The 26,216-nt window shown below is 32.5% G+C and overlaps 1 protein-coding gene across 3 annotated transcripts in view; it reads right to left on the reverse strand.

Moving 5' to 3' along the window:
* Positions 1-26,216, reverse strand: part of CCDC178 (coiled-coil domain containing 178) — a 515,145-nt gene that overhangs the window by 153,901 nt on the left and 335,028 nt on the right. For 2 of the 3 annotated variants that reach the window (XM_054461207.2, XM_054461206.2), the window contains exon 21: positions 7,240-7,389. The exons of the other annotated variant lie outside the window; for it this stretch is intronic. In XM_054461207.2, the coding sequence (XP_054317182.2) occupies positions 7,240-7,389 (150 nt within the window). The remainder of the gene's footprint in view (positions 1-7,239; positions 7,390-26,216) is intronic. 3 annotated transcript variants of the gene reach the window in all.

The following is a 26,216-nucleotide window of genomic DNA, read 5'->3' on the forward strand; positions in this document are numbered from 1 at the left end:
GGCGTGGTGGCGGGCGCCTGTAGTCCCAGCTACTCAGGAGGCTAAGGCAGGAGAATGGCGTGAACCCGGGAGGCGGAGCTTGCAGTGAGCCGAGATCGCGCCACTGCACTCCAGCCTGGGCGACAGAGAGAGACTCGGTCTCAAAAAAATAAATAAATAAAAAATAAAACGTATTTTTATGCTTCATAGAGTTGTTCAGAGAATGAAATAAGATTACATATAAAAGCTAACAAAGTGCCTAGCACATATTAGTGCTTCATAAATAGTAATTATTAGTATATTGTTTTATACAACCATCCTGCTAGGGAGATATTCATATTCCTTATTATCAGAGGTTCATGGGATTAAATAAGCTGTCTATAGGTTTTCCATGTCACCTTCAATGATGGTTAAATTTTGAAGAAAAAAGAAATGACTAAATAAAATATTTAGCATATAAATATACATTTTCCATATTAATACTTATTTTAATAAATGATTATAAGCTATAGCTCTGTAGATTTGTGAAAAGATGATTAAAAATGAGTATTTCCAAATGTTTATGTCATTGGGATGCATATGCACAGCTCAAAATGAAAAAAATCATTAACAGATAATCCCACAGAATTGAAAATCAATTGCAGTTATAAGTCATGTAATAGATAATTAGAAAATATACCTATCATAAAAGGTGTATACAAAAATATTTCACTTCTTTTATTGTAATTTTTTAAACATAGGTTTTAAGTGATAAAAACAATACTATTTCATTTGATTGTTCTACTACGGCATCAAAGAAAGTCAGCATTCTGGATACGTGTGGATTCCCAAAGAACATATTTATTTGAAAATATTCCAAATTATTCTATAGCTTTATAGGTAATATAAATAATACTTATTTTTTATTGAAGCTATATATCAGCAGAATATCATGAAAGTAGAGTTTGTGATATAGTTGCCTCTTATTCTCTTATGTTTTATATATATGTACATATATACATACATGTATATATACATATATAAATATATATATATATACACACACACACACATATAGAGAGAGAGAGAGAGAATAACATTTTCCAAGGTTAAATCTACTAAACACCAAGTCAATCAGTAGTAAATAGTTTTCCTGAGAAGAAAGAATTCCAGGGACAATAGAAAATTCAGGGTTAACAGAGTTAACAGATTTCTTAATATTGAATTTCTCAGAATTTTAAATATACAAATGCAGTTTAAATCTTTAAGAAGGCGATATAGTACACAGTGTTTCATGTTATATATATGTATATACACATACGCATGTACATTACATATATATGACATGTAAATTCTCTCTCTCTTTGTATATCAAGGTTTATTAACCTCAGCTCTATTGACATTTGGGCTGGAGAATTTTGGTGTGTGTGAAAGGGAAAGGGACTGTTCTGTGCATTGTAGGATGATTAGCAACATCCTTATTCTTGGCTTCTGCCTTCTAGATGCCAGAGGCAACCAAAAATGTCTCCAGACACTGCAGGATATCCAGATATTCCTTTGGGAACAAAATAGCCATTGGTTGACACACACACGAAAATTTTATCTTAAATATTTTTGATATACTAGAGTCCATCATCACACTCAATAAATCACTCTTAAGGTATGGCTAATATTAAAAACAAAATGTTCATTGCTATGCAACTCTACCAGAATAAAATCTCAAAACTGCATGAAAGATACATAAATTGAAAATACACTCAAAACTGGTATTGGACTGAATAACTGGTTTGATTTAAGCCAAGTTTACTTCTTTAAAGTATTGGCCAGCAATAAACTTCCAGTCTTGGTATTTTCCTCATGGAGTTTAGACAACGAAAGGTAGATTCACTGAGATAAAACAATAGTCTATCAGCTGTGTACTCCTGTCTCGGGCATCCCCAAAGCTCTTCACAGGTCTCATGAGGAAAACTCTTCAGAGAAATGGGACAGTATAAATTTAATGCAAACTTATCAGTCTATAAAGTATGATAATGCCTTTAGAACAAGTGTGTGTGTGTGTGTGTGTGTGTTTTCTAAGAAACAGGGACCAAAGCCATTTGTGTGTGTGTGTGTGTGTGTGTGTGTGTTTGCATGTCCACATGCCTGTGTTCTAAGAAATGGAAGCAGAGACACTGATGGGGTCTTCAAATAGCTGTTACAGGGAAAATTATTATTTTATGGTTTTGCTATGAAAGAAGTGAATTTCTATCTACATTAAACAAGCAGACAGAATTCACTATCAAAGCACAGTTATATGGTGTGCAGGACAACAAGCAATACTAAATACTTATAAAAATGAGAATCAAACAGCTTTCACATTTCTCTAGGAAAATAACTAATTGTTTATTGCTAGAACTGATATTGACTCCTAAGCACATCAATACAAAATGAGTATTAAAGAAAACTGTGGTTGAAAGTTGATGAGAAAACTTAAATAATCTATAGATGATACAATTTTTTGAGAATTTAATATAGAAATGTTGTCCAATGAGACCTAGGCAAGGTAGATTAAATAGCAAAAATACACAATTCTTCTTTTGGTAGGGTGAAGAAAGGATGCTGGAGAGCTCTGATTCTACATTATAGTCTAGGAAAGAATCTCCTGGACTCGAGATCACAACCTTTAGCATGGAAGCAGAGATAAGGTGGCACATTTCTATGTCTTCTATAGTATCTTTGTCAGCTTTATAGTAAATCTTGAAGTTGGGTAGTGTTAATCCTCCGACTTTATTCTTCAATATTTTGCTAGTTATTTTGTGTCTTTTTATATTTCATATAAAATTTAGAATCATTTGATTGATATTCACAAAATGTGTTGGGATTTTTATTGGGATTGTATTGACTCTATATATCAAGTCAGAAATAATGGATATCTTAACAATATTGACTCTTCCTATCCATGAATATGGAATATCTCTCCATCTATTTAGATCTTCTTTGATTTATTTCTTTCATTCATTTTGTGCTCTTCCTCATATAGATCTTATACATATTTTGTTAAATTCACTTTATTTGTGTGTATGTTAATATAAATGGCATTGTGTTTTAAATTTCAAATTCCAATTGTTCATTGCTGGTATATAGAATAATTGGTGATTAATAATATATTTTGAATAATTGAATGAATGAATTACAAGTGTTCTATGAGGATCAGATGTATTCCCTAGAGGCCAACACACTCTGCTGCGGAGTAGTCCTCTAATTCTTGTCTCTGTGATTCCTTCACAGGCCCAAATCATTTAAAAGAGATGCTTACATCTCAGCTATTGGTCCAGTCAAACCTCCCACAAAAATCATAGCATATGCTCATCTGCAGTTTATTGGAAAGAACATTTGAACACAAATAAAGAAAACTAAGTTCTAGGACCACATTTCTTCTACTTAATTGTGTATGTGGTAAATCACTAAACCACTCTGGCCTCCCCAAGATTCTTCCTCTGTAAAATTATTTTTTAAAGAGGAGGGCAATATTTCTAAAGACACTTCTAGTTCGAAAGTTTTACAATTTAGAATTATGAAACCTACCTAAAATCCCTATGAAAATTAAATCTCCTTCAAATAAACAGGCGGCCCTTTCCCCAGAACATTACTGAAAAAGTGGCTCCAATGAAATAAAATTAAAAAAACAACTAGTGAATCAAATAATCTATTTCAGTTGAGCACTAGAGATATCATATATAATTTACATGTTTTTTTCCAAGCTTTACATAACCTGATTAGCCATGTATAGGACTGTTTAATTAATGTTATAGTAAAGAGGTAGTATTATAATTCTGAAATAGATTAGATATAAGAAAAACCTGAATTTGATTCCCATCCCAGCGTCTCCCTCTACTTGAGCAATCTTGTGTGATACTCAATCTTAGTTCTATATCTTACATTGGGAGAGATGATAATAGTAATAGCAAATTCCCCAGGATTATTGAGAGTCACTAAAAGATAATATTTGCAAACAATATAGCACAAATACTTTGTCCACATAAGTATTTGTTACATGTTGGCTGACTCTGTAATAATTTTCATTCCCTTAGTTTGAAAGCACTGGGATTTGTAGTAAGGAAGGGTAAAGCTTTACAAATGGCTAATTATATAATTTAAAAAATATATTTTAACACATTTTGGAAGCCATCTTGTTTTCAACCAACAGATCACTTCAATATCTGCGTGCTTGCTTAACTTACCTTTCTGTGCAGGCACAAAGAATCTGGGGTGGCACTTAAAACAAATACATGGTGACTTCATCAAAATACCCATGGATTTTTTTACTTTTAAGATAAAATATTAAAAATGACATATTTTTATAAAAAGTATTTGAAAGCTTCTAACAAAAATGTCTATATTCACACGGAAGTGTAATCTGTTGTTCAGAGATTTTCCTTCATGTATTTCTAGTGTTAGTTTTAATTCTGACATCTGAGAAGTCTTAGATTGGATTATTTTCTATCGTTACCCATGAACAGGGCAAATAAGAATTTTGCATAACTGCTTTTGCCTCTTTCTGATTTTTAAAGGCAAGAATATCCATTGCTACAAATTTTAAAAGTACAGAAAAGTATCAAAGATAACACAAGCAAATAAAACAGACATAATATTAACACTAAGAGAAATACTATAGTATTCTAACATTTGAGACATGTATATAAGATTGTGTCAAGTAAGGGGACATTATTTTCAATTTGTTTCACTCTTTCATTAGGTTTTCTTTAATACTCTTGGCATAAGAATACAAAGAAGTAGAAAATGTATACTTTGTACAGAGAGAATAATAGTCCCTAAGAAACACAATAATTAAAATATAATTATTTACCATGCCAAAAGGAATTCATGTTCAGAAGCAATGAAATTAGTCTAAAACAGGAAAAAGATGCGCAAAATTCCTAAAAGTGAGATCCATTTTATCTGACAAGGGAATTCAACAAGGGAATCAGAGACTGAATAGTGCTTTTGTGTACCCAAACTAAACTGGCCAAAGAACTAAAACCTGCATACATGGGAAATGCTGCAATATCAAAGAAATGGACTAAAATATTAAAGAGTTTTCTCATTTTTGACGGCCAAATTCCATCCTGTAAGCAGTGCATTAGACGCTAATGACATACGATTTCTCACTGACAGATTTAACAGCATCAATAAGGCCTCTCTGTCCATTGCAGCAAATTGATCCTACATGACACTGACAAGGGCAGCCTGCACTTAATGACCTCCATCACTGAAGGATGAAAATGAAAAATGATTGGAAGTACAAATAAATCTTGAAAGTTTCCCTGAAACAGGTGTGCTAAAAGTGATTCGTTTGAGGGATCACAAACATAAACCCAATCTCCTAGCAATCTCCACTGTCTGTTCCTACTATAGTCTCAGTCCTTGTATCTTGCATCAAGATTTGCTTTAATTCCAAAATGAGATCAAGATAATTTTGCTCTTACTATGAAAATGTGATGTTAGGGCTTTCTCTTAAAAAGCATGGGGTCTCCACTATTTATGCATGTATCAAATGTATTTGTCATTTGCCACCAACTGATTCTTTATAAACTGATAACTGCAGATAACTGCACATATAATTTATTTTTGCTCCCCCCGATTAGAAAAGGAAATACAGTATAGTCAATGATTATTTTCTCCTTCTCAATTATGAACAAATAGAACATATTTAATCTCAAATAACAATGTCAAATGTGTGAAGTGATTGGATAAATTCTTCATAGATACATACATGCCCTTTCTTTGAGTCCTGCAAAATGGTTTGAGGACACTAAGATTTGGCAGATAGTTGTATTATCAATTCTTTCCCAAACACACTTATTTCTTTTTTTTTTTTTTTTTTTTTTTTTTTTTTTTTTTTGAGATGGAGTCTCACTTTGTTGCCCATGCTGGAGTGCAGCGGTGGATTCTTGGCTCACTGCCACGTCTGCATCCTGGGCTCAAGTCGTTCTCTTGCCTCAGCCTCCTGAGTAGCTGGGACTTCAGGGGCATGCCACCACATTCGGCTAATTTTTGTATTTTTAGTGGAGGCAGGGTTTCACCATGTTGGCCAGGCTGATCTCAAACTCCTGACTTCAGGTGATCTTCCCACCTTAGCCTCCCAAACACTTGTACCTTGATGTATCTTCATCTTGCTATCATTTCAAGATTTTAAGAGAAAAATGCATTCTTCTCTTTCGCAATGTATTCAGAAGCTTTAACTCTCATGAGAGTAGACAGATGGGAAATAGGGAAGTACATAGGGGGATGCCAGATGAATGTAATAATTACTTACAGTTGTATAGCATCTCTTAAATTTTAAAGTAACTTATTATGAATGGCTCTTTTTTATTACTTACCAAGTACCCTGTGAGGTAAATCTTATTATATAGATGAGAAAACTGAGGTTGGAAAAGGCAACTTGCCAAGCTCACGGAGCTAGTAGAACTTCCATTCAAATCCCACCTTTTGCCTTCCCAACATTCCATAATAGCCATAAGTATAGCACTGCTATTCTAAACTACTGATTTATAATGCAACAATATGGGTGATACCAGTAGGAGAAAGGATCAATTTGGTTTTCATGGTTAATTGTTAAAAAATAATGACTGTATTTTCTGAAATTTGAATCCTGGGGGAAAACAAATATTTAAGGAAAATATTTTTTCTTGTTACTAAGTATCTGGAGAATATAAAGGAAGTGGCTGTATTATGACACTCTAGTAATGGAACTTTTTCTTCCTTTTTGATTCATAGCATATTGTGTGCTTTACCTTTCCACTTACCATTACAGAAGATTTTATAAAATATATTTAGAATTCCCAATGATTTTCAGTAATTAGAGAAAGTCAGCTATTTTTCCAAGTTTCCAATTAATCTCCATATCTAATAAGAAAATAATTACCAGAATTTGGAGCCTGTATACTAAAAGGACAATTTAGAGGCCTACCATGGGAAATCACCCACTCTTGGAATTGAAATATAAAGACTATGATAATATATTTAAATCTACAGAAAAAAATTGGCATTTCTGGTCATATTAATCAAAAACAAATTAGTATAGAATAGTGGATTAGAAATTAAGTTTTTCATTTCTCCAATATTCTTTCAAAATTCAATTTTAAAAGATTGTTATAAATATACAACAAAACTACACAGAGAAAATAGGCCATGTTTTGGATATCATCGTCAGATCAGAGGTACCCAAACTGACTACTTTTTACTTTTATAGTGCATATATGACATAAATCATTATCTTAAAACAATTAGAAAAACCAATACCTGTTTCTTATCTCTAATTGAAGTATCAAGTGATAGCTGTTTATCATATATATTGAAATAATTGTCCTTTTCTTTTAAGAATGTAGTCTGTAGCTGTTGATACTCTTGAGCTAAATGCAGATTTTCTTCAAGTGAATCAGCTAGTATTTTCTAGAACGTAAAAAAAATATAATTTAATTGTGTGTATATATATATATAAATGCAATTAAAATCATTTGGATTTGTTTGAATTTTTACATCTTTTAAATTATCTGAACATGCTCTATTATGTACAGTAGAAAAATAACAAAATAACCAAAAAATGTTTCTCCTGATACCAATATCCTTTGTTGATTTAATAATATTCTTTTTTGATGCAGGTTTTTTTTTTTTAACATTAATGTGTGATTCATCAGAGTTAGTCTGACTTTTACTTCACCTCTTTTCACTGCCTTTTTCCTGAACTTCCCTCTACCATGCCTTGAAAGGTGCCCAGTCCTGGGAACCTTTAATCAGCATCCCAGGAGCACTTTCACAGTTTCCTGTCCTCTTATCCTTTTCTCTAGCCCCTGTGCTTAAATGAGTAGATGGTACCTTGTAGCTTAGAATTTCATCTCCATGAAGTTCAGAATGTTGGTACCCACAGAAAACATTAAAAACATAGATAAGGAAAGAGTAAAAGACAAAGAATAGAGAATGCAAAATTTAGAAGCACCCAGCATCATTGTTTATAATTAATATATTTTAGTTATGTTTAAATAAAAGTTAAATCTGCTACTATGAGCAGTTGAGAACTTTATAATGTCCTCCTCCATGAATAAATAAATATATGTCAAATCTAATATAAACTCTTTAGAAAATAACTTTGCATCACTATTCATTGGCAAATTGGGGGCTATCTATAATTTTAAATTAAATGCCTGAACTGAGTTTAGTTTCTGATTTTTTTTTACATTTCTTGCACAGAAAACTTACTCTGACTGCTGAAAAAATATGGTATTTATCAATAGCTTTAAATATTTTCAAACCTGTTAATCTAGTAATTTCTCTTTTGGGAATCTATCCTAAGCAAAATGCTTTATTCATTACAATGTTATTTATAATAGCAAAATAAGTTGTCAAAACATATAAATGCAGATTAATCACGATGATGATAATGATGATTAAATAACTAGATACAGAAATAACCATTGTGAAGCAATTAAAATTGTTTCTTTGTGAAAATTGCCATCACAACAAACCCTTAGTATAAGTTGTTAAAAAATATGTTGCCATGTGAGAAGGTGTATAGAGGAAATGTAATTCAGCAGAAAATTGCCTGTACAAATATTTCTGTATTTACACACGTGAAGATTTATTAAGGTCAACAAACATATTTCTCATGAAAGCCTGGTATCCATATTGATCCCCAATGATAAATATTATGTCATAGCTATTCTTCAAAAAGCCAAAATGACCAACTGAGAATCATTTTAAATGCCCTTGTCGTAATTCTGTCACAATTTAAAACTTCAGAAATTTCTATCTATAAACTTGCCTAAAATCACATTGAATTATTTTTTGTTATGAGGACAAAGTTCTGTTAATATTTTCCTTTGGTGGAGATTCTTTTCAAAAGATAGCTATACTAATTTAAGATTTCGACATTAATATTAAAATCCAATCCTGAAGCGATTAACTTGTAACATTGATAAATGTTCTACTTTAGAAAGGAATAGGCATCATTTTGAACTTTTTGTTCATTTGTTTGTTAGATTAAATCTAAGCACAACTCTGATATCTGAGACATCCTACTTCTCAGGTGCTTTTCTTTCCCTTTCTAGATGGCTACTACAAACATTTAATTTGAGAGGAGTGATACAAAGTTCCGGGATTTGCATTTTACCTATTTAATGGAACTTAATTGGGGAAATATTTTATGATATATACTTTGCTCACTCTTTAATATGCAGTTTTATTTCTAAATGCATACATGTTCAATTTCTGAATGATACCAGTTCTTCCACTTTATGTATCGCAATTAGAATATATGCCAAAAAAGTAAATTGTGTAGTTATGCCAGTAAATCTTCAAAATGTTACATCAGTCACAATATTTTACATTATCATTTTCCAGTAATGAATATATGAAGAACGTATCAATTCACTACTTATTCCTGAAAGTCAGTGACCTTCAGATGTATAATGAAGTTTAAGTTTTATTAATTTTAAATAATGGTATTCATTCGACACTGAAAATGTTTTTTAAGTTTAACTGGGAGTCCACCTCACAACTTTGACTTGTTTAATTTTAACCAATAATATTGTTAAATGTAAATGACACAAACGGGGAATGATAATTATTGGTGGAAATATGTGCAAGGGAAATAGCTCATAAAAGGATAACTGGAATGTAGAATTCTTATTTTTTTCACTTCTTTTATTTTCCATACTATTACATTCACTCAAAAGGCCTAAATATATATAACACTTTCTCAAAGATAGATTTATTGTTATTTATTCAATTCCAGTTATTAATACCTATTAAGATGGTAAAACATCAGGAAGATAGCTTGGTGAAGAGAAGAGATGTAATGAATGTTTGTTAATAGTTTCCATATTGTCTAGAGTTTATTAAGGAAAATATTTTACTTATAATTATCGCAAATGTTTCTTTAAACCTTGATACTTTGGGGATATTACAGCTTCTTTTCCCAATATTTTATTATAAAATAAAGATTATGCTTATAAGGACTGAACAAAATCCAGATTGTAAGTTCCATGAGGGATGAGACCATCATTTTGTTCGCCCTAAGAGATGTTGCACTGCGAAGATCTAACATAAGTAGGTGCACAGGTTTTCAGTAAATGAATAAATACATGTATACACATAATGTTAGTTAGGAAATATATATATATTGTGCCCTTTGGAACCACACATTTTATTTTTCAACTTCTATGAAGTAACTGATTGGCAATATAACCACCATTATAATATGGCACATTCATTATACTATTTGATACTGTACCCTTAACCATCCAATATATTCCCTTCATAAACACAAGCCAGCACTTTTAAACACTATATGCAATGCAGTCTTCATAAAATGTAATGACATTAAATAATTAAATCAAATAACTGAATTCCATAGTTCTAAGTCCATTTCTGCCAAGCAACTGTCTTATTATAATCTGGCTAACACAGCATTTTGACATAGATAAAACAGGCCACTTATGGAAATTAGAATGTGGTCCCAGGCTACTGTTAATTATACATCGATATGGGCATATTGGTTATATATTGTCAGTTTCTTGTGCTTTTTGATCTACATGATTCCATATCCCATTATTTGATTAGGTCTGATGCATTCCCTGGCAAGACCAAATGTGTGGACCTTCAAAGCTGGGACCTGTAGAACTGTGGACTATGGTTGAATGCACTAGAATAATGCTACCCATGGAGATCTGTGGAGCTTCCACCAAAGACACTTATTCTGGACAAAGTTTAAATCTATTTGAACTGTTATTTTTAAAATCAAATGTGGACTAATGCCAAAGGAGATTACAAGAAAAAAACTTGATTCAAACATTCTAGGAAGGTGGTTATGATTGAAATATTTGCACTACACATGTAAGTACAAAAAGTGAAATAGCTGTTTACAAATACCTTATTGTTAGTACAATCATCATAGTGTCTATGACTAAATGCATAGCAATGTGTCATATATACCTTTAATTACTCTTAATGTAGGCATTTGGATCCAGTTTACCAGGCAGAGGCTAGGTTTTTCTTTCAATTATATATTGTAAGAGAGCTGTCATCTTCTGACCCAGTTCTAACTCTAACTCTCCTGTCCTGATGTAATTGTCTGTTGTTGTCTCAGCTGATCTTTTCTGATGATCTGTCTGTCATCCCCTAATTCTTGGTTATTAAGAATTTACTGCAGACAGCTCCTTGCTTTCTTTCATCTCACCAGAGCTCTGCCGGCTCTTGCTACCACATCCATATTCTTGCATAGACTGCACCACATTCACTTCAGTCTCATGGATGGAAAGAATGGACTTCCCACCAAAACCATCAGAAAACAAAAAATGTATTGTTAGTATTTATTGATTGATTTTACTCTAGAGCATCCTCACATCTAGCCTTTTCTTCATTTTTTTGTTTATTTAATCACTTGTTTAGCAAACCCTTGGTAAGTTTACTTTATGGATTCAGCTCTATGGTTAGGCCAGGAATTAAAAAGAAGGATAAGATATAATTCCTGTTCGCCAAGGATTACAAGTTGTAGTTGGAGGAGGCTGAAGTGTGAACAATTCTATTCCAGTTACAGTGGAATTGATTCTATCAAGTGGGGGAACAGCATAAACAAAAAGCTTCACAGAAGAAAAAAAATCATTGATTTGAATCAGAAGATCAAAGCTGCCCCACCACTAAAGTTAGTATACATCTGAGCAAATTTGGAGGAGTCAGAGTCAAGAGAAATATTTTCTTGGCCCCTTAGGAATATTAGATTATTGTTGCCTATGGCTTGTGAATTAAACTCTCACAGATAAGGTTAAATGTTCTGCTGTCTTTTGACTTTAGCATATTACTAATAGTGTAAACAATAAAATGTATCCACATATTTAGTATCCTATCAATGCATAGCATTACAAGTAATGTCAGTTCCAAGCACCACTGTTTCAATAGTATATGATCCTGTGCACATGCCCATGCATTACACCATTGATCCCATCCCAATGAATCCCCACAGTCCTCTTATATGCCCTTGGTACATTTCTGCCCTTCACCAGCACTGGAATGATAGTTTTGCATACCGTGAGGCTTTGATGTCCTTAAAGCAGGCATTGGTGCTGAGACTGATTCATAGAATGTACAGGGGATATATTTTAGAATAAACAAGACAAGCGGGCTCCAAGTCTCTTTGTGAGTAACTTCAAAAGCATCCCTCACTTTGATTCATGGGCATTAGTGTAATTAACACAAATGTTTAAAATACAGGCTGATCCTCTAACAATGTAGAAGACAGGGAGAAAATATCTTCTTTATTAATGGCATCACCTACAGTGTGCATAGAAGCATTATTGCATTGCTTCTCCCTTAAAATCTATACACCAATTACTACAGAAAGCAAGAGTTCTCCCTAGTGTTTCCAAGAAGCAAGTCTGTAAGAATGATATGTGTCGATACCCTGAAGCCTCAGAGGAGCAAATAACTGTTTTAACTCTCCCAGGACTCACTTCCTTGTCTGTGCTGCCATGGAAACCATTCTCTTGTCCAAGGCGAGTTCTCTGATAATTAGTTTTAAAAGAACATTCTTGATTTGTAAATGAACAAATCAATCCTCTGCATCAAGGTTATTACATACCTTAAACTCTGTGTATTATCATGTTTAACAAAATGCTCTCTATTCACTCATTTATTCAAAAGTACGTATTGAGCAAGACAGAAAAGCAGTACGGGAGGTACTGGCGGAGGCACCTTTATGACTCTGTTTGATGAAAGCCTGTGACACGCAGCTGACCAATCAAACCTGTCCCTGCCAGAGTCCAGGGGAATACTTCTGTTAGCTGCCCTACCCCAGCTCCCAACTATATGAGGACACAAAGGACTCCTCATCTTACTTTCCTGACTGGGTTACAAATTTAGCTACTGCATTGATTTATGCATAAAGTTTACTAACGGACATTATGACATTGCCTCTCAGAACTCAGAAGAAATTCATTGAGAATTTTTGAACATCTTTTGTTAACCCTGCTTGTTCCCTATTATTATTTTTGTCTCTGTTCATTGTATATATTTGACCAAGAATTATTGATAATAACATGAAAAAACACACAATTTCATGGCAGAAGGAGCTTGCAATCAGATAAGGGAATAGAGGCATTCACAAAGCTAACTACATCAGGATGCATTATGCATGAAGAAGGATAAAAGGCATAGCCACATAACAATAGTAGTTCCATGAGAGATCAGTTCCAGCAACAGTGATGAGCAAAGTTTCATGGAAGCATCAGTTTGTCAACTGATTTCTGGAGATATTTCATATAAGAGCTCTGTATGTGGTCTTAGCAGGGAAAACCTGACCCAGAAATACAGATGCTTATTAATTATTAAAAAACACCTGATCAATGTGGGTGTGTGTTAAAGAAAGAAACATTTATCTCCATGCTGACTATAGTATTCCTCCTATAACTACTGAATAACTTAAAGAAAACCTTATACAAATACCACTTATGTTAGCTATTAAATTTCCATTTGGTCAAGTTTTCTTCAAAATCATTTATGTCCCTTCAAATAATTTGATATAACTGATTACAGAAATAAATTATGTAATAGGAAAAGGAGCAAAAATTGGTTTCACCTAATCTATATCCCCAATGATGTTTTCTAAGTTAAAGGACATGATTTAAATGGTTACAGTATTTAAAGTATATGACATCTTAGAATAATCCGTGGCACACAATTTTTGTCCTCAGTAAGTGACAGTCACCATAATAATTTCTCTAAATTTATTAATTGTGTATTAAATAAACTTAAAATTTTTAATCCTGAATATATTTTTGAGTTTAATAATTTTTTTCTGATATCAAGAGTGTTAGAAACATATTTGATGTTATGCCCTTGTTAACTATTCCTATGCATTATAGTCATCTAATTGTATTTTAATTTGTTGATATTTTAAAATATATTTTAAGAATATATATTCTAAAATATATATTTTAAAAGTCTGCTCCTCTTTTCACGGCATCATGTGAAAGGCTGAACAACCATTTCCTCTTCATGTGTACCTCCTGATTTGAACAGTTTAAGATTTAAAAAGATTTCCTATTTACTCACATTTTAATGATATACATTTCTACTTCACTGGTGGAAAAGGCTGATCAGTCACAGAAAGGTCAGTTAACACTAAATAGACCCTTTCTTTATGTAATTACAAAGAATAATATCTTTGTGCTGATGGCACTGCACATCGAGTGGGTGATGCAGAGAATTAATGTGCTGCCTTCTTGGCCCATGGGATACAGATTGCAATACAATAACCACAACTTATTCTAATTATGCAACTTTAAAAGGTCATCAGCAAAAACAGTTAAGGAATTATGAACTAACTTTATCCTAAAGTAATAATGTACTGTATAAATGCAGAAATTGTAAGAACAGTACCTAGAAACATCATTACAAATGAGAGAAAAACTGATCTAAGGGGTTCCAGAACACATATTATGGCATAAATTAAGTAAAAGCTTTGAATGATTAAAATATGTATATTTTGCAAGTTGCCATTGATGTAGTCAGATAACCTGATGCCACTTTACATTTGTAGAAAATGGTTAATTTTGAAAACACTTTCTATGTTTAATGTCAGTTTTATTGTCATATCTATGTTACATCAGAATTTAAATATTTCTTTTAGAAATCTATTTGTTATGAGGTAATACATGCTGATTATATTATATACAAAATAACAGAGAGGTACATGGAGTAGAAAATTAAAACCTTTCTTCACAGTGACTGTCATTTCTATACTCCAGAGATAGCATAAACAATTTGGTGCAAGTCCTTCAGAAATAAAAATTTAAAAAAATTTTTCTACATCGCTAATGAGGAAATAGAGGCAAAGGAAGTCAATTTTCTTGCCCAAGGTCACACATGGACAGAACATTAAGGCTAGGGTCCAGCCTAATTTCAGTCTGACACCCTTTCTGGGTTTACATCCCCTCCAAATCTTGGGTATGAATTGCAGAACCCTTAAGATTCTAGTATGTAAATGCTCTAATTTCTGAATACCCTATAGAATTACATCAGCCTTTCAAAATAAATTAGATACTCATGGAGGAGAGTGCTTTGAAGTAAAAAAAAAAAAAAAAAAAAGGCCTCAGAGTCTTTTCCTTGGAGATTCAGGGTCAGAAAACATTAGGGCTATTGCCACAGATGTGCCAACTATGAGAAGTTCAGCAAATAATTTGCAGTCTAATACAATATCCTTATGGGTTGAATTACTGGTAATGTCTTCATTCTTTTGCTGCTCTATTGGGAAGGAAGAGATTATGAGCATCTCTACTCACCTGGTACTGTTGTTCACATTAGGGCACTGTCCAAACCTTGCAACGTATCCCAAGCAGAAATAGGATATAAAATATCTAAGGCAATTTTCTACAGATACCCATTTTGGGATGTGTCTACTTCCCAAAATAATTTAATCTTGGTATAGGGGAAAATGATATTCTAGATCAGGGATCAGCCAACTATGGCTCTCCAGCCAAATCCAGCCCCTGCATGCTTTTGTAGATAAATTTTACTGGAACACCTCATACTCATTGGTTTACATATTGTCTTCAGTCTCTTTTGCTTTACAGTGGCAGAGTTAAGTAATTGCAATAGAGACTGAGTGGACCATAAAGCCTGAAATATTTACTGCCTGTTCCTTTATAGACAAACATTTGCTGACCCCTACTATAGTATCATGCTGTATTAGTCCATTTACACACTGTTGATAAAGACATACCTGAGACTGGGAAGAAAAAGAGGTTTAATTGGACTTACAGTTCCACATTGCCGGGGAGGCCTGAGAATCATGGTGGGAGGCAAAAGGCACTTTTTGCATAGTGACAGCAAGAGAAAATGAGGAAGATGCAAAAGTGGAAACCCCTGATAAAACCATCAGATCTAGTGAAACTTATTCACTACCATGAGAACAGTATGGGGGAAACTGCCCTCATGATTACATTATCTCCCACCAGGTCCCTCCCACAACCCATGGGAATTATGGGAGCACAATTCAATATGATATTTGGTGGGGACACAGAGCCAAACCATATCGCGTGCTTAATGAAGTTCCAACTTAAACCTCTCATTCAAGATCTATTTGGGCTCTACTTAGGCCTAAGCATAAAAAAACATGGTTAGAAAGCATTTTTATTTTTCCAGCGAAGGACCATAGTAAGGTGACACAGCCAATCAACAGTCACTTCAAAATTATCTCCAAGTCCTTAAAAAAAAAAAAAAAAGAAATCTTTGTGAGCTTTGTAAGTACTCTCAAAATGGACTCAATAACTTTGTAAAGAGTAGTCAGAGCTGTTAAAATACCATAAATCATACCCAAATGTGTCTACCCCATGCCTTCTTTAATTAAAAGTGGTTCATGGAGGTCTTGCATTATAAGAAGCTAGAGAGGTCTGCTCAGTTTTTGACTCCTGAAACTTCTGTTGGGAGGCTCAGAATTAATTTCATGTTGCTGAGCTAAGCTAAAGTTTAATTTCATGGGCAGCATAGGTGTCCATTCATTTGTAGAATGGCTAAGTAAACTGTGAAAGATTCTACAGCGATGAGAAGAAATGGACTAGACAAATATTATAGCCACACAGAATGATCTTTAAAATATGGGGCTGAGCAGGGAAGACAGAAACGGAATAATAAATTTTGCATAAATCAGCTCATAAAGGAAAGTGCCAATGGGCAATTTGATAGAAACAATATTTACAAATCAAAGGGGGAGGAAATAAATGAAGAGTTAATATTTTGAGGATATGTGAGTCTACATGGTCAGCAATGACACTGCCACTGCTCTTTCTTAAAATGTTAAGTAAATGGATGTCTAGATCTTCCAGGTTTTTCCAGGGGCTTAATAGAAAACCTCTAAATAAGGTAAACCGAACATCAAACATGTTTGGAAATCCAAATCTGTAACCATAGATCTCTCAGGATTCATAACCATGAGATTTCTTCTACCAACTAGCCTCAATCAGAAAAATAAAGGCATAAAATCTGTCATTATTAATAGTTACAGAATTCATGGTTGTTTCTCTCTATGCCTTTTTATCTCATCTTTATTTTTCTTCAACTTCTATTTATTTTTCTATCTTCTCTTTTCTTCCTTTTGTTTCCCCTCATTATCTTTGTCAAGCATAAATTCAATTGAATTCAAAACATTCAATTATTTAAGGTCCTCTTGTCACTCCTGAAGACACCATCTTTTCGTCCCATCATTTCCTCAGCCCTCTTTCTTCCCACATTAAGGTGTGGAAATAGAAATATGTCAAAAAAACTAAAAATCTTTGGGGAAATATTGAATGACCCACTTTTACGTTTCTCCCACAAAATGAAACACTTCAGGTAGTATGATGGAAGGAAGGTTAAACATGGATGGTGTAATTCATTAATGGCTGCCTTCTTTTTGATGTTGGCCATATATTAATTTGGGTAGTTATGGTAACAAATGTATGAAATTAAAAACATTTGGTTTACCTGGAAAGGTTAGTAAGAGGTATTTTATAGTTCTATATACATATGACATTTTAGCCTGGTAGGGAAGCGTAAGTGTGCCATTGTAATAAGTTTCCATTAGTAAGCTAAATATGTGACAAATACAATTATATTCTTTTATATGCACAAATACACAAATAATTCTTTTTATATTTGTAACTTACTGACAGATATGAAGAGAGGTAGAGGCTGATAAGGAGCAAAACAAGCTGAAATCTCCTTAGGAGGAATGCAGGACTCAAAAGCAATAGAACTGGAATTTGTAATGAGGCGTTTGTTATTGAAAAGTAATTCTTAATTAATTGATACTAAATATTGTGCATACATATTGGTATGTGAAGAAATGTGTAAAAATTAGCATTCTTGGAAAACTACCACTAAGTCAGGCACAGTTAGTACTTTTTACACGACACTATGCATAGCTCTGTCACTGCAATCACCATGTTTTATTATAGTTACCATCTTCATATTAATTTCCCCACTTCTGTGAATTTTTTTGTGCCATAAAAACTTTTTGCTCTTATGCTTGGTACACAATAGTTTCTCAGTAAACATTATTGAATAATTTAGTAAATGTGTGAAGCTGCATTAATACCAATACTTTCGTGGGCACAGAGGTACATTTATGAAGAAAATAGATGAACTAATTACCAATAATTTTTATATTTTAAAAGTATCCACTTGAGTCATGTGTTCTTAAATGAGAGGACTTTTCAAAGAATTATACAGGAATGGTATTTTGTTTGTGTGTGTGTTTTTATTCAGTGGAGAAACATTTCACAATTCATTTTTACAACATAAAAACATAGAAATTTATCTATTTACATTTTCACTGAGAAAAATAATAAGGTTTCCAGTTCCTTAAATCCCAGTTTGCAAAAGCATTTTACTGTATAATCTCTCTGTGTTGCATTCCAGTTTACTTGTAGGTTTTCCTTGGAAGGCTAACAGAAATCTAAACTACCTGCTTTGCTGCCTCCATACACTTTGCTAAGCTGTGTTCTCACAACTCAGGAGATTAAAATTTCAAAAAAAAAAGTAAGACAGTTTCACATGAAATGACTGTAGTTGATTTTCAAAAATTACAGAGGATCTTCACAGTTGCCAGTGGAAATGAATACTTTAAGAAAAGTGAAAATAGTAAATAAGAATACAAAAGTAGCATTTGAATGACCTTATCCCAAATATTTTTGAACAAAGAAATGATAAATTTCTTACATATTTCAATGACTTAAATATGGAGAAGTGACACATGTCTAAATTGAAACAATGCTTATATAATATACTGCTGTCTCTTTGGATGGGAGAAGCAATGCTCCTCAGTTTCGCAGGATTCCTCCTTTCTTTGTCCAGGTCAGAACAAGTGCCCTTTCCTACACTTATAACCCTGCCGATGTCAAACCTATTTTCCTTCCTTCATGCAAGTTTCCTCCTTTCAATTTTCCCAAGAAAATAAAGAAAGGAAGGAAGGAATAAAGAAAGAGCAAGTCTTCTGGAATTAAATGCTACATCCACTCCAGAAATATTCAGTATCATTAGTTTTTACCTTGCTTTGATCTCACAGTAATGACTGACCTGAGGATAGCCTTTATATGGAAACCTGTTCACATGCAATCAGGCACTGAAATTTTGAACATTCCCAAATTGACAGACTCCTGAACTTTATTTTGAATAGTAACACTTATGGACACTATCTGAAGTTCAGGCAGGCCACTGAGTCTTCCAGGCATCTGGGATCAAGCTAACCCTTCAGAAGTTGTGTCTTTGATAGTTTTCAAAGAAAGGTAATCTCTGGAATTTGGGAATATGCTACGCTACATGGCAAAGGGACTTTGCAGCTATGACTAAGGTTACAGATTTGGAGTTGAAGACATTATTTTGGAATCTGAGTGGGACTAACTAATCACGAGTTCTTAAAAGTGAGAATCTTTTCTAGCTAAAGTTGAGAGAGATGTAGAGGAAGAAGCAAGAGAAATTTAAAATATGTATGGGAATTGAGATCCGTCATCAAACCTATAACTGTCTTTGAAGATTAAAGAAGGAGGCTACAAGCCAAGGAATGCAGGCAGCCTGTAGAAGCTGGAAATGGCCCTCAACTGACAGCAAGAAAGCAGAGATGAACAATTGCAAGAAATTGAATTCTGTGAACAATCTGAACAATTCAAATGAGCCAGGAAACAGATGCTTCCCTGAGCCCTCAGAAAGGGAATACAGCCCTGGCAACAACTTGACTTAACCCATCAAGACCCAAGTCAGATTTTGACCTACAGAGCTATAAGATAACTTTGTGTCTTTTTAAACTTATAAATTTGTGCTGGTGTGTTATGACAGCAATATAAAACTAATGTGGCAACCCAGGTAACTGTGTTAGTTACTAGACATATAAAATTAATAAGATATTACAGAGAAACAAGCATTTTAACAGTGGAAAATCAGGAAACAAGTTATTAATAAATGAATTATAAATAAATAAATAAATGTATTCAATCATTTATTCATTTATTTTGCATTTAATATTTGTTTTCTAACAGCATGTGAAGTGACTTTAGAGAGTTTGGACCATAATCCGGAAAGACACAATCCCGAATGCCATAATCCAAAATGCTGAAATCTCAAAAGATAAAAATTTCCTAAAGATAAAAATCCCAAAAGTCTAAAATCTCTAACTTCTGAAACTCTGAAAATCACAATAATAAGATGGTTGCATCATGTTAGGCCAGCTCTTATGGATTATTTTTGTGCAATTGCCCATAATCTGTCCCTGTAATACAGTTTTACACGCCTAATTTTCTTTCCAGTTTTTCTTTTTCTTTTCTTAGTTATTTTTCAACACCATTTTAAATGGTCAGCATTATTTCTTATAATTTGCTATGCTATGTATTTTATGTTTGTATCATTTCCAATACTGGAGGTATAAATTGGGTAGAGACTTGTAGAGAGTCCTAATTTGTTTTATGCATATTTTGCAAATTTGACTCCCTGAAAGTACACTATCATAAGGGTTTCTTTGTGTGTTAGCATTGTGCATGTATGGAAAAATGTTAAAGTTTCTCAATAAGAGAAGAAACGTTCTTTTTGTACATCTGCATTTGTGAAAGATAAAATTTCTTGAGATCTTGGCTCTTTGGGCAACTGCATATGCAGTGGTGACCCTTTGAAGTTTTTTATCCATTTTTGTCAAAAGACTTAGGATGTTTGTCATGGTATTTTAGAAGACCACAACTATAAAGCCGGGTGCACACATTTACCAACCATAGTGATATGTGTTTATACATTTCCCTTTTTGACCTATTTCTTTACGAACATGGTTCATCTACTCATATATTATATGCATGGAACTGTCATTAGTATACCTAAGTGTTTATGCTTGCAAAAATATCTATGTTATTATTGCTTATTTTATTGTGTAAAGTGGCATATGATGTTTTCTGTCATGTTTTTACATGTTTTTCAAATCTCCTATTAAAATTTAAGTAAGTATCTTAATTTTAAAAAATTATGTCTTCCAGAATTATATTTTCAGGATTTTGATCTTACAGGATTTCAACATTTGAGGTTATGGCATTCCAGACTGTATCTTTGGGAATTATGATTGGCTTCTCTTGTGGCATGTCAATAACTACTGAAAAATCAATTCTGATGTGGTATAGAGTAGACTATGCTAAGATTTCCTAACTAGATTTGTTTGTGTCAACTATAACAGACAGACTAAAGCATTATCCCTCCCTTAAAATAAATTTATCTATTCACTTGGTGATTTATTGATTATATTTTAAAGGTCTATTATTATTAAATAAGAATATTTTGACATTCTTGTGTTTCTCCATCGCGATTAAATATAGCTTAAATGTATTATGAACTTCCTATTCTGTTAGGTACAAAAGTCTCTCTAGCCAATAAGTTTTCTATGATTAACTATGTAAACAGTTTTTTTTAAAAAGTGTGTACTTTGATAACTTCTGTTTGAACTAGTAAGAATTCAAGCTATAATTTAAAAATAAAACTTTGGTTAGAAATATTATCTGTGCTAGGGAAATTATAAAAAAATTCAGCAAATAAGCGAGATATCCCCTCCGGTTATCAAGGTCTTGCTTCTTCCTTCTTGTCGCTCCAGGTCTATTTCTGCATGTTTATTTTTGAGCTGTCAGTTGGTGTGTAATGGCACAGTCATATGGTTGCTCTTCATTAAAGCATAACTGGGTCCAGCCTGCCCCCTTTCCACATTCAATGCAGTGACCACAAGTAAGATTCAAGTATGACAATGAACAAAATACCTACATTACAGCTTTTTGTGGGCTAAGAAATTGTTGGGTAAATAATATTGTATTCTTTCAAGAATACTGACCCACTATTACAAATATACATATATACAAATTGCTGGATTTCTCAGATAATCACAACCTTATATAGATAATACAAGGAGAATAAACTTGTCAAATTGCTTAAGCATTGAAACCATAAAATGTTTAAAGAAATGTTATTGTACTCTTTCAAATCCAGAATATATCTTCAGAACTCACTTTTCTTTTACTAAAAAAGAGATGCAAAATATTTGCATTTGGTATATGTCTTTTTTAAAAAGGTTGTGGTTGATGGGTTTTCTACTCATTAAAGTCTACATTAATCCCTTGATCTTTTTAAAACTTTATTCTTAAGATACAGCATATGTCGTTATAGGGATTAATACATTTTTATAAATGAATACACCAACATAACTAGCATTTACATGAAAATATAGAAAAAATATCATCACCCCAGAAACCTCACTCATCTCCATTCCCAGTCAATAATTAACCATTATCCCAAACACACAAGTTTTGGTTGTTTTTTATAGTCATATAATTACAATATAGTACCATAGTATATATTCTCTTGAGTCTGGTATCTTTTGCTCAATCTTAATTTTGTCAGATTAATTCATACTTTTTATGTGGCAACAGTTCATTCATTATCATCACTATATACTATTCCATTTTATGAATAAACAACAATTTATGCACTCTGCTGTCCATAAATTAATTTGGGAGCTATTATGAATAAAGCTGACAGTAACACTTGGTAAAAAATATTAACATATTTTGCTGCACATGTGCACTAATTCCTGACATATGCATATGCTCAGCTCTAGTTGATAGTGCCAACATTTAAAAAAAGACTACACCTATTTACTTTCCGATGAGATGTCTGAGAGTTTCTGTTGCTTTACATTTTATCTACATTTTAAAATTTTAATCATTTAGAGAAGTGTGTAGAGATATGTCATTGTAGTTTTCGTTTGCATTTATTTATCATGTTGAGCACAATTTCATATGCTTATTGGATATTTGTATAGCTCCTTTCTGAAGCGATTTTCCAGTCTTTGTCACTTTTTCTTACTATTGCTGCCTGTCTTTATTGTTTTGTTACAGTTTCTTTATTCATCATGGATGAGAGTACTTTGTTGGACATATGTATCTAAAGTATTTTCTCCTAAGATGTAACTTGTCTTTTTATTCTTTAATGGTGTCTTTTGATGAATGGAACATCTCAATTTTTAAAAGAGTACAGTTTATAAACTATGTATTTCTTTCATGGTTGGTACTTGTGTCTCATTTAAAACATCTCTGGCAATTACAAAATAAATCAGATGTTCTCACAGGTTTTTCCCTAAAAGCTTTATATAACTTTAACATTTATATCTGTAAACAGGTAGAACTGGTTTTTATGTACATTGTGAAATAGAAAGCCAAGGTATCTTTTTTTAAAAAATTATTTAGATATCCAATTGATCATGTACTATTTATTGATTCAGCACCATATACTATCTAGTACATCTTTTTACACTGTATTTTGGTGGCATCTTCTTGTAAATCAAGAGACTATGTTTACATTCTGAGTGTGTTTCTAAAATCTCTATTCTGTCTGTTGTCTCTTATCTGTCTTTGTACCAATATCACAATTTCTTATAATGTGGTCTCATAGTAAGTCTAGGTATCTGGCAGTAATTTCTCAACTTTGTCCATCTTCAAGACCCTTCGCCCTTCACATTTCCTTAGGCATTTTAGAATCAATGCATCAATTTCCAAAAATTCTGCTTGAATTTTTAAGTAGGATTGCGTCACACATATAAACCAACTTGGGGAGAGAATGCACATCTTCAAAATACTGAAATTCCAATTTATAAATCTGGTAGATCATTTCATTTATTTAGAAATTATTTGATTTTTCTCAGAAAGGTTTGTAGTTTTCTGCAGAGAAGACTTGTACATCTTTTGTTAAATATATACCTAGTTAAATATATACCTAGATGTTTACTTATTCTATTATAAATACTATCTATTTTAATGTTTTATTTTATAAATACTTGTGGTTAGTATATGGAGATACAATTGATTTTTGTTTTATATCCATTGATTCTCACAAATTCACTTATTAGTTCTTACCGTTTATCTGTAAATCCTTTGGGTTATCTATGTACAAATAATGTTCTCATATAATGACAACTTTTAAAGTCATCTTTTATCACATTAAACAAGTTATTTTCTGCTTCCAGTTTGCTGAAAATATCATAAATTGGTTTTGAATATCGCCAAGGCTTTGTAATATCAATTGAGATTATTATTTGATCCTTTTCTTCCTTTTTCTGTTAATGTGATACATTATATTTACTGAATATTTTAAAGGCTGGAAATTGCTTACTTTGATTTTGGGTAAGTCAAACATTCCCCTACCCAACATTGCAAGTTATTAATTACCTTTTCACCTGCTATTTTTCTCCATGGATAATAGAAAAATAACCATTCATTTAAACACAATTAATATGATGACAGAACTAAGATGCAATGGGAATAACAGGTTTCAAAATCATTTGTGTACTAACTGTGTGTTACTGTTATCCTCCATTCATGAGAATAATAAAATCTGCTCTGTCTGCCTAACATGGTGATTATAAAGATAAAATAACTGGGTAGAAGTGAAAATACATGGCAAGCTATCAAGAAATATTATTAAGATATAGTTTAAATGGTTATTTCTTAATCTATTATGTATTAAAGTTCTATTTAATAAAGAAATGTAACTTGAATCTTCTTCCCTAGTATTTTTATTTTCCTTGAACATTAAAGCAAAGTTTGTCTATTAATTTTTCCCAAAGCTATCCAAACTGCCAAAACTAACAAATGAGAAAGTTTCAAATCAATGAGACTTTAATAAACTGTTGTAATGAATACATCAATGTGTTTATTCTGCTTTCATAAACTCATGACTGATATTATAAATCAAAATTTAAGGTAAGTAATGAACGTAGTCCTTCTTATTTTCGATAAGAAAAAACCATAGTTTTTTATATAGTTTTATTCTAAACAAAACTCTGTAAGATGACCCCTCTGATCTAAGGAAGCTCATAATAGTACAACCACAGCCTCAGTCTCCTTCCAGTTCTCCTTACAGGGAAAATGGACTGTAACAACATTCTCTGCCCAATTTTGTTAGACAAAGTAACATGTCAAATTTCTTCTTTTTATTTTCAACCTTTGTGCTACTTAAGAATTAATGATATAAAATTCAAAGTAGAAGCGACATGATCATGTTCAATTTAAGCCTACTAGCCATATTTAAAAGATTTCGTCTAAAAATTAGTTACAAATTATTTTTTGGTATTGTCTTTCTCCTTTTTCTAGCTTTATCAATTTTTCATTTATTAGATAGCCTGGTGACAGAATTCCAAAGATAGACTATGTTTTCCTGAAAGATAAAGTGAAGAGCTCAGCACTAGAAGAGTCTGCAACAGCAGAGTCACACCAGTTATCTACTGCAAGTTTCACTTTGTTAGCTTTCATAGCCAGTTAGCTTTAATGTCGGGTTCATCATATGAATTGGGGGAACAAGATCAGCACTTGGGCTCCAAACATCTTCCCTATTATTATCGCTCCATTTGTTTTGGTGATTATTCTATACCCTACCACATGTACTTATGTCCAAGACAAACAGAAGATGATGGGGGAATTCCTGCATTTTCCACAGAGGGAAAACATGAAAATCAAAAGAGATTCATGTTGATTAAAATGCACACCTATAAATAAAATGACTCTAAACTGTTAGCCTAACTTGGCTAATCCCTAGGATTCCTAGTCATAAAAACCAAAGATGTTTTTGTAAATTTGTTTTTACATAAATAAGGTCATGGTCTTTGATTGAGACTTCTCCTTATAAGAAAATTCTTTAGAAGCCAAACTCTAAGAATTTCTTTTTAATTCCCCATGGACTATTCAATGACAAAAGAAAACACATGCTCAATTAAGATTAAAAGTCTGCTGAGAGAAAAAAACACAATGAATCATAGTTTAGTTTTCTTGAATAGTAAAACTTAAAAATATTTATTTTACACCTTTGTGCACATTAAATTATTAGGTGAAAATTTTCTGTTAAAAATCAATAATCCTTGATATGTTGAGAAACATTCACCTTTGAAATAAAAACGTGTATTTCTTTTGTTGGACTTTATTTTTTTTGGAAAGAGACTTGATGACTTGTGTCATAACATTCCTTAAATAATTTTAGGATAAGCTGGGGTTAAAATCCTAAATAAAAACTTTGAAATAATAAAATAATTTCTGAGGACACTAGATATCTTAAAATGGTCACAGCTACCTACTAGATGAAATTCATTATCTTGAGATTCAACATCTTGGCAAAGTCTTCATCACTAATTAAAATAGCAATGGAAGAGCATCTGTAATTACTCTGTTTAGGATAAAATTACAAGGGTTATA

Source organism: Pongo pygmaeus, chromosome 17 (assembly GCF_028885625.2).
Source record: "Pongo pygmaeus isolate AG05252 chromosome 17, NHGRI_mPonPyg2-v2.0_pri, whole genome shotgun sequence".
Taxonomy (NCBI): Eukaryota; Metazoa; Chordata; class Mammalia; order Primates; family Hominidae; genus Pongo; species Pongo pygmaeus.